At 43.5% G+C, this 9962-nt stretch overlaps 1 protein-coding gene across 1 annotated transcript in view; it reads left to right on the forward strand.

Moving 5' to 3' along the window:
* pou2f2b (POU class 2 homeobox 2b) overlaps positions 1-9295 on the forward strand; it is a 20716-nt gene extending 11421 nt beyond the window's left edge. The window contains exons 11-16 of the mRNA XM_008289131.1: positions 1979-2127; positions 2743-2940; positions 3099-3304; positions 4362-4430; positions 4763-4836; positions 6389-9295. Coding sequence (XP_008287353.1) covers positions 1979-2127; positions 2743-2940; positions 3099-3304; positions 4362-4430; positions 4763-4836; positions 6389-6717 — 1025 coding nt within the window. The 3' untranslated portion in view covers positions 6718-9295. The remainder of the gene's footprint in view (positions 1-1978; positions 2128-2742; positions 2941-3098; positions 3305-4361; positions 4431-4762; positions 4837-6388) is intronic.
* The last annotated feature ends 667 nt before the right edge of the window (positions 9296-9962 follow it).

Raw genomic sequence — 9962 nt, forward strand, 5'->3', positions numbered from 1 at the left:
GGATATTAAATGTTCTTAATTTGCCCCTCCGTCCTCTGTCTTCGCCCCAGAACAAGATGGAGGAATGCGCTGAAATGTCCCCGGCCCTTCCTCCCTCTCACGGCCCGACTCCTTCGCAGACAGCCCTGCAACACACACAGCTCATGCTGACCGGCTCCCAACTAGCAGGGGTGAGACAGACACGCAACATACGCACACAAAAGAAAAACCTTGCTTTGCTTTTTTATCTCGCTTCTTGCTTTTCTTATGCTGCTTTTTTTTTTTTTTTTTTTTTTAAGACTTTGTTTCCTTCCTTGTCTTTCCTGTGCGCTCCTCTCCTCTCCTCTCCTCTTCCTCTTCACCAGTTGACAGCTCTGTTGCCGGCACAGCAGCAGTTGTTGCTGCAGCAGGCTCAGGCGCAACTCCTGGCTGCAGCTGTTCAGCAGTCCAATGCAGCCCATGCAGCTCATGCCGCCCATGCAGCCGCCCAAGCCAATCAGCAAGCTCAGGCAGCTGCAGCAGCAAATCAGCAAGCCCAGCAGCAACAGCAGCAGCAGCAGCAGCAGCAGCAAGCGGGACAAACGGGGCAGCAGGCTCAGCCACAGTCCCAGGGACAGGGACAGAGCACACAGGAACAGACAGTCCAAAGCGTCCCTGTCCCACCTCCTCCACCCCAGCTTACCCTTTCCCAGCCAATTCAGCTTACCGCCCAGGTACCGACTTCCAATAAAAGCCATTTTACGATGTCTTCATAAAGAGGCCGCTAATATTTCACGGAACTATCTTTCTAGCACGTCTGTTGTGTATTTGATGATTCACAGTTTCCACGTTGGGAAAATGCACACATTTGACTTTTCTCCTCTCTGAGTCACGCGATATAACAACAATACACTTTTCATCCTGCTTCTACGAGTTCTGTTCAGCCGAATCTGCTTCTTTTCCTTTTTGTATGTGTCTCTAATTTTTTTTCTCAGAAATTAAAGAAATGATTGTCTCTGATCTGTTCATTCTCCCTTGATTGAACAGGACATTCAGCAGTTGCTTCAGCTTCAGCAGTTAGTGTTGGTGCCTGGTCACCCACTCCCATCTCCTGCCCAGTTCCTCCTCCCACAGGCACAGCAGGGCCAGCAAGGTGGGCAGGCACTTTTCAAACACAAAAACTTATACTTGTAAACACAAAATCTGCCTTTATTTTAAATCTATTTACACTTGCTAATGCTTCTTCTTCTTCTTTTCTTTCAGGACTCCTTTCAACACCAAATCTTATTCCGCTACCTCAGCAAAACCAAGGGAGCCTGCTCTCTGCTCAAACTAGAATGGGACTCCAAGCACAGGTAGGAGGAAACTTTCATACCTTAGTCAGTGGAAAAGGAAAGTCTGGTATTTGCACCAGTGAAAAATATTTTCACTTTCACTCCTCTACAGCCATCCCCGCTGCAGCGAGATAAGTGTCTGGAGGTGAGTGGCGGTGGAGGCGTGACCACGGTACCCTCAGTGACTGCTCACCCAGAGGAGCCCAGTGACCTGGAGGAACTGGAACAGTTTGCCCGCACTTTCAAACAGAGACGCATCAAACTGGGCTTCACACAGGTAGGAGGAGACAACCACAGCGTGTGTGTGTGTGCGTAGGTGCGTGTGCTAGATACGCTATAGCATTGAATGATGTGTTTTGTCTTGTGTTAAACCGTTTGTTCTTTCGTCTCTCCTCCAGGGTGATGTGGGTTTGGCCATGGGGAAGCTGTATGGCAACGACTTCAGTCAGACCACCATCTCCCGCTTTGAAGCTCTCAACCTAAGCTTTAAGAACATGTGCAAGCTGAAGCCACTGCTGGAGAAATGGCTCAATGATGCAGGTGAGCCCCTCATCGAAACAACAGCACTGAACATTCAGACTATTTAGTGTAGTAGTTGAAATGAGGATCACATTTACAGAGAGTAGGTAGACATTTACTGCTTTGCACTGACTTCGTGCTACTGTTGTGCGGAATTTGTTCTTTAGAAACCATGTCCATAGACAGTACCCTGCCCAGCCCTAGCTCCCTGTCCTCTCCCTCTCTGGGCTTTGAAGGGCTTCCTGGTCGCCGCCGAAAGAAGAGAACCAGCATCGAGACGAATGTACGTGTGGCCCTGGAGCGCGCATTTATGACGGTAAGATAAGTAACTTATTACTATCCTTTGTTAATATTCGTCATGTTTCTGTTTTCTCTTGTCTTTACTCCTGATTCTCCAAAATTCGTCCTATGAAATATAATGTGATGTTTGTGATGTGGTTTATTGTTTTTGTTTGTTTGTTTGTTTTTATTGATGTCTATATTAAATACTCAGTGTGCTTTTGAATTGCCCCTAGGGGATAAATAAAGTTAACTGAATTGAACTGAATTGAATTGAATTAACACCTTTTATGTCTCATGTAGAACTTTTCAGACTGTCTTGTCACTGAGACGTGCTGTACGAATAAACTTGCGATCGCTTATCGTTCCATTAAGAAATGGAGAAACTAACATTAATTGGAAAAAGCAGATTAAAGATTGTCATTCATGTTATAGTTTTCTTGGACTGAAAGCTTCTTATATCAATTAAGTACAAGACACTGATGACAGAGGCAAGCTGATTCAATAATAACTGACTTTATCTTGCTTACTAGTGTTTTTATATATGAATAAAGATGATTTAGTGTTTATAAAGCTTTCAGTTCAACAGCATGTGGCTTAAATATAGCAAAGCTGAAAGGATCTGAATTCCTGTTCCCCCCCCCACCTGCAGAACCAGAAGCCTACCTCAGAAGAGATCCTGCTGATTGCCGAGCAGCTCAACATGGAGAAGGAGGTGATCCGGGTCTGGTTCTGTAACCGCCGGCAGAAAGAGAAGCGCATCAATCCCTCGAGTGCCACCCCTCCTCTGCCCAGCCAGCCCCCCACTGCCCCATCAACGCACAAACCGCCCTGCTACAGCCCTCACATGGTACATACCCAACCCTGGCATCCCTGTTGACACGTTGGCACGAAAGCACCACGGCCCTCACAGCGTGCTTCTGTATTTTAATGAATGGTTTCAATAATAAGCATACTTCTGTCTGTAAGAAACCTAAATGTTTTTTTTTTTCCCCTCCTTGTTGACAGATGTCCAGCCAGCTTTCGCAGGCTGTGACCAGTCTAAGCAGCACAACGGTGACTTCCATGTCCTCCGTCTGCCCTCTGACTTCCAGCCTCACCTCCACCCACCCCTCTCTCAGCTCTGCACCCTCTCCGGCGACTCCTCCACCTCCTCCCCGCAGCACAGCCAGCCCAGCCACTCCCAGCCACAGCACACTCAACCTCAACACAGGGTAAGACGCGTTCACAGCAAACCACCTTGGACCCCCTGCTCACTTAATTACAGTCGGGGGGGGAAAATGTGGGTTTTAATGGGACCGTTCACCCAAATAACAATAACTTATCTCTAGTGGTATCTAGCGATGCTGATGATTTGGGCTTTATTGGATCGAGATTGTACATTTATTGTTTGTCCGCTCATCCTAAAAGAGGAACCCTCCTGTTGTTGTTATTCCTTCCTTTTCATCTAGTTTTTCCTGTTTTGGGGGAGTTTTTCCTTGTACAGATTAGAAAACCATTCTAGGCAATTCACTTCGGCCTGTGTTTTTGTAAATCGAACTGACTTGATTTGATCTTTGAATTTGAATTTGATCTTGAGATGCTAACAATACTTAACATATGCAGTTAAGTACATTTAAAGCAAGAAATTAATAAATTAATGATTTATCTGTGGCCAAACATATGTCATAGTTAACCTGGATGATCCACAGACCGCACTGTGATGTCCTTTTATTTTAATTACCTTTTAAAAAAAAGAAAGAAAGATAATTAAAATGCAAAAAGAAAAATAGTGTGCATGCAAACAGTAAATTGTCAAGAGTAACAATGAGTTAATCCAGTTCAATCTTGTAGCAGAAATCGAAGAAAACAGGCTTTTTAAAACATAAACTAAACCTATGTTCATGGCTACATACTGCTATGTGAGATCTAACTGAGAAAACACATTAGGTTGTGTCTGTATTAGCATCCCTACTGAAGTCAGCCGCTTGAATGATTATTTTTAATCGATGGACGCCACAAGTAAACGAGCTTAGGCAAAAATACATTAACACGCGCAACAACTGCACGCAACATTTCCATAAACGTCCCGCTTTGAATACCGCACTCGGTTCACCTGCAGTTTGTAGTTAAATGCTTGATACTGTACACACACACACACAGCGACCGAGCACACACACACACTGATATCCTGACGTGCTGCTGGGGGGGGGGGCGCCACCTCTGCCATCCCCGTGCAGCAGTGCATTCTAACCCTGTGTGTGTATGTGTGTGTGGTTCTTGTGTTCACAGCTTATGGCGTATGGGTAAAAAGAACGGTGACGTGTCAAACTACATCACCGATTTTGCTGCAAACTTGAGGTGAACACGGCACGCATAAAAAAAAAAAGCATTCAGACAGTTCAAATGTGTTCGTGTGTGTATATTAATGATAAATAGGTAATGAGAGTTTACATGTTTGATGACATTTCCAGGATGCTCTGTGTCTTTCTGCATTTCTTACCTTTTGTCTATACAGCCAGTTGTCAGCAAGAAAAACACGCTGCTCTTTATATGTGTTAGGGATGAATTTGCCCTCTGTCTGTCCTTGCTACTAAACCTGCTGTTTTCCTCACCTTTTCTCCTCTGCCTGTCTGTGTTCGCGTATATGCTTGCACATGTGCGGTGCTGCGTGTGTGCGTGTGCCACAACAGGAACACTGTGATGGGAGTTAACACAGGGATGAACCAAGCCCTCCTCGGTAACAATCCCCTGGCCACTATCCAAGGTGTGTGTGTGTGAGAGAAAGAGACATCGAAAGGCAAATGGGTTTATTGGAGGAGAGAGAGAATAGAATGTTTAGCCTCAGCGCTACAGATAAAAAAGAATGTAATTTGGAGGTCAAGGCTGAGGTGGAGGTGGATAGTATTATCTCATTTCTAGCAAAATTCTAGGGTCACAGCTTACATAAAAATAAGCCCCAAAAATAAGCTTTTTCTTTTTGTTTTTTCACATTTAATGCACAGGTAATGTATTTATCCTCTCAAACAGCTCCAGAAAGCATTCTCTCATACACTCATACACACTTAAACACCCCGACACACACACTGCACTCAACAACTCTCCTCTTAAACATCTTTCCTACCCTTGAGACCAATATAAAAATAGCACCAAAAAAAACACACAGTCTGTCCTGCAGAAGTGACCACAAAAACAATCCTAACCACCATCAGCTCAGCAGAGCTCGTTTTTAATCATATTTGGTTGGGGAGGAGGTGAATTAAAAGGAGAAGTGCGATGATGATGAATAATAACAGTTGTACATGGTGGGTGAAGCCACGCAGTCTGACTACTGGCTGGAGACATGGATGAATAGGCAGCCAAGGGTGTTTGATCATCCACAGTATGAAGCAGCTGAGACACAGAGAGGTGCAGAGAAGCAAAATTATTTCTCATACATTTTGCCGTCTACCTCCACGAGTCCATCCCATCGAGTGTCTGAGTGTGAGTGATGGTGGGTACATTCATGTGTGCGCTGGTGTTTTTGTTTTCTGTGTGTGCGTCTTTGCTGTCTTACTCATTCTTAGCTTTTCGTGTCTGTATTTTATTAGTAGTAGAATATGTTCACCACCGCCAGAGATCAAACTAGCAACAGTGCAGTGCAACCACAAAACATCCTGCGCTTTAGGTAGTGAGGATAATTAACGCTTCTCTGAAAAAGACATGATTAGGCTGCATTATGCATTTGAGTCTGTCTGACACCTGTCACACGCAGCAGTCGGCGTATGAAACAAGCATTATATGAAGCTGTAAGAACTGCAAGAGAAAAACAATCACGCCGCTTGTTTCCATAACAACAGACCTCTCATGTCAGTTAACCTGCTGTAATGCCGTATCTAATCACTAAAGATTCGCTTGCTGGCGATGTTAGACAACGTTCAATTACTAGTTTTTTGTTTTTATTTAGTTTAGTTTTTTTGAATTAAATTTGCCAGCTTCAAAGTGAAATTGGTTCCCCCCAAAAAAACCCTATTAAGCGCATGCAGTGTCTTTTAGCTGCTCCATTTTCGGGAGTTTTCTCTGATTGGGTTCTGTCCTGTTGGAAATGATTAACATCAGTAGTGGTAGATGAAGAAGCAGGTAGACTGAGAGCATAAAATAAAACATCTGACTCCAAACAACTACTCTTTAAAACTAAGGATGAGGTGGAGTAGTTAGAGAAGGCATAGATCAAAAACAAAAAAATAAAAGTTTTTGTTATTATAATTCTGATCTTGAAACACTGTAAACATGTCTGACAGTATGATTTTTCTTTTCTTCTTCTCTTCTCTCTGATCCAGCCCTAGCAGCCAGTGGTGGCCAGCTGCCTCTTTCCACTCTTGAGGGGGGCAGCAAGGTGATGCTGGGGGCCTCAGGGGGCCAGGGAGGAGGCCTGCCCACCTCCCTCTTTCTCAACCACCCTGCTCTCCTCCACATGGGCCAGAATCCCGGTGCCGGATTGGTCAGTGCTGCCGTAGCCAAAGTTTCCCAGGCCTCACCTTTCCCCCTGGCCAGCAGCATCAGCCCGACACCCTGTTCCCCCTCTCCTTGCTCTAGCCCCGCCTCTTCCTGCTCCTCCAGCGAAATGGCACACAGCCCGCCTTCTCTGGGCGGGGCTAAGATTGAGTGACAGCGCCATGGGCCAATCAGAGAAGAGGAGGAAGGAAGAAACAAGAACCTTGCCTTTCACACCAAAGCTATCTCTTTCTCTCTCTTGTGCTCTTCTTCCGTTATATTTTTTCACAGTGGCTCTCTCTCTCTTTCTCTCCTGGTCTTTCGATGCCAAAAATACACAGAATGAAAGAGGAGAGAGGGAGGGAAAGACGTGAAAGAAGGGAGAAGGGGGGAAAGGGAAAGATTGAAACCAAAAATCTTTATCTATCCAAACAGATGGAAATGAGGCAACGTGGGACCTTTTTGTCAATACCATGTGATATCGACATGGCACCTCTCTGCTCTTTCTCTCTGAAGGAAAGCAAACCAATGACTCAAACAAAGAGACGAAGGAGACGGCAGAGATGCGTGTTGAAGTGCATAAACCAAAAATGACAAAACAGAACTTTACTATATAACAAAGAAATGGCGGCAAGGACAAGAAAAAAAAAAAGAAGAGGAGGACTGTGCTTACGTTTTCTTTTTTCTTTTTTTTTTTGTTATTACTTTGAAAAGCTGCGGGTCTGAAGGAAGAGGAGTGGGGAGGATATGTTTAAACCAAAAATTTACCTGAGGAGGAGACGGAGGAGGAATACACAATGACATAAAAAAAAAAAAAAGAACAACAACGAAAAAAAAACAAAAAAAAAAACGACAACCATACCAAAATCCCAAATACCAAAAACCAAAAATACGGAGAGAAAAGCTTTATTCAAAGGACGTGTAAATACTGAAGCTATCCAGGACCAGGACTCTACTGCTACTCACACACACACACACGCACATCAAGAGCCAATCCATCCTGTCATCGACTCATCCTGTCCGTGTCAGCTCATGTGTCTGTTGTAGGTTTTCATGCTTAATATTTTTTTGGATGATTCTTGTAAAATATGCCTTTTTTTTTTGTCAAGAGCTCATGTATGAATGATTGCCAGTCCTGCTGTGTCTTCATGCGTTTAGTCTCTTTACCTACCTCTGGTTATAAGAGCATAGAGTAGTTTGCTTTTTTTTCAGATTTTCTTGACAAGCTTATTTTTTTTACACTTTGACAAGTATAGTTTGGGGATTAGTTTTTTTTTTTTATTGATTATTTATTAGCGTCATGATAGAATTCAGCTCCTATTTATTCTCGCACACTATTATAGTGTTAGCTCTGGAGTTTTTAATCTTTATCGTTGTCATCGTCCTTGGTTTCATGGCCTATTTTCTTGTCATCAACCTGCATTTTTGTTGTTAATGTGACTTTTCTGCAGGAACACAGATGATGAAGGTGAAACGATGCTCATCTCAGTCCTCACCAAGTGCCAATAGATCAAAAGATAAGACTTGGCATATCGCGAGTTGATTTCAAGGTGTGAATAAATTTATTAAGACCTAAACATTTGACATTTCGTGCTCTTAATCAGGCCACTCTTTCCTCACTCCGAAAGATAACCCATTACCAGTGACTCCGTGGCTAAATGAACATGCCCTGGAAACTTCACAGACTGTTTGTCGAGAGTGGCGACCGTTTTAAGAGTATGAAATAGGGCTGTGATTGGAGAAATAAAGTAATTTCTGTTGATACTGAAGGATAAATAAGTCAATAAAGCCAAGTTTAGTCACAGCTGGCTCTCATTCCTGCCTTGTCAATCAGCATAGACGCCCCGACACCTGTATGTCTAGACACGTTTACTGATATTTGTCTGTTTTCATCATCACTCCATCAATCACATTTCACTGTCATTTTCCACCTCTACCTGCCATTAATTCTCAAATGGAAACCAAAGTATTCTCAAGGCTGGGCTCTTCTTCTAGAGCCTTAGTCAAGAACACAATAAAGACACAGAGGTGGTGGTGGTGGTGGTGGTAGGGGGCTCGAGAACAGGATGTTACCGCTGGACGCCCTCTGGTGTAATCCCCTCCACCTGGCCCATCCGAAAAACCCGCGGGGAAAGCTTTATTTAGGGAGTCGATTCCTTTACTCTGAACCCCAGAAAGAAGGGTACGGTGGGACGGGCAAAGGAGGGACGCGCTATATTGAGGGGAGCAGGCGTCACACTTTTTTGTAAGAGGATACCAAAAATAAACACAAACCAAAAAAAAACAGAAAAGAAAAAAAAAAAACAACACACAACCCAAGGAATGACAGAAGCAAACCAAAAAGAACCCAAACCAAATGTGGCTGGAGGGAGGAGGGGAGGAGGATAAACTGCAGGTGTTAAAGGAAGTGAAGTCTGTCTGTCTGTCTGTCAGCTTTAGGGCTGCAACGCTGGGCCCACTCTGAAACTGTGTAGCATGGATGGAGGGATGAATAGACAGGCAGCTAGACAGAGAAGCAGGAGAAGGACGGACAGTTCCTCCCCTCCTCTGCCTCTCTCTTTCTCCAGCTCAGCTCTCTGGTCCTGGATGGAGCTAAACGCAAATGACCTCACTGAACTGAAATCTTATAAAAAAAAAAAAAATCTGTTTTTATTTTTTTGTTGGTTGGTTCTGATTGTTTTATCTCTGCTGTGTCTCTTGATGCCGTTTTATGTACTGTACTTTAGTGCTTATTACTTATTTGGAATAACGTACTCGCTTACTTACTACAAGAGCTCCTTATTTTTTTCGTAGTCGTGCTAGAGATTTTTATCAGGTGGTTGGAAAAAATACTGTGAAAATTTAGCTTCCAGATTTTTATTAGATAAAGAAACAAACTGTCTTGAAAGGGAAAAAAAAAAAATAAGACAACACAAAAAACCAAAAACAAAGAGTTGAATAGCAAAACCCTAAAAATGCCAAACCAAATACTGAACCAAACCAAACACAGTAGACGGAAACGGGAGCTGCCTTCTCTGCATGAGGGCAAAGAAGTGGGTTAGTGTCAATTTGTCTGAGGTGTAGCTGTGTGTTTTTCTGTATCTAAGTGTTAATAGGAGGCGAAATGCTTAAAAAACGTTTCTAAAGAATCGGGTCTGCAGTGATGTCTTGTCACAAATTTTGACCCCAAAGCAGCAGAGTAAAATACACTTGTTACAGAATGATGCACACAATAAAGGCCTCAGTTAAATTGACTGGATGAGAGTTGGACGTAAACCTATCCAAAGAATATTTGGTTTGATCCACACCAGAAAAACCGTTGACACACGTGAATCGTTTCACAAACCAAACCTTAGATGTGGGGTTTGCACCTTAAAGGTGAAACCTTTTCTCCACATTGACTCTTAGACGGAATGTATCTGTTAGTGCTTCTATAGATTT

The sequence above is a fragment of the Stegastes partitus genome, unplaced genomic scaffold, assembly GCF_000690725.1.
Source record: "Stegastes partitus isolate 25-593 unplaced genomic scaffold, Stegastes_partitus-1.0.2 Scaffold595, whole genome shotgun sequence".
Lineage (NCBI taxonomy): Eukaryota > Metazoa > Chordata > Actinopteri > Pomacentridae > Stegastes > Stegastes partitus.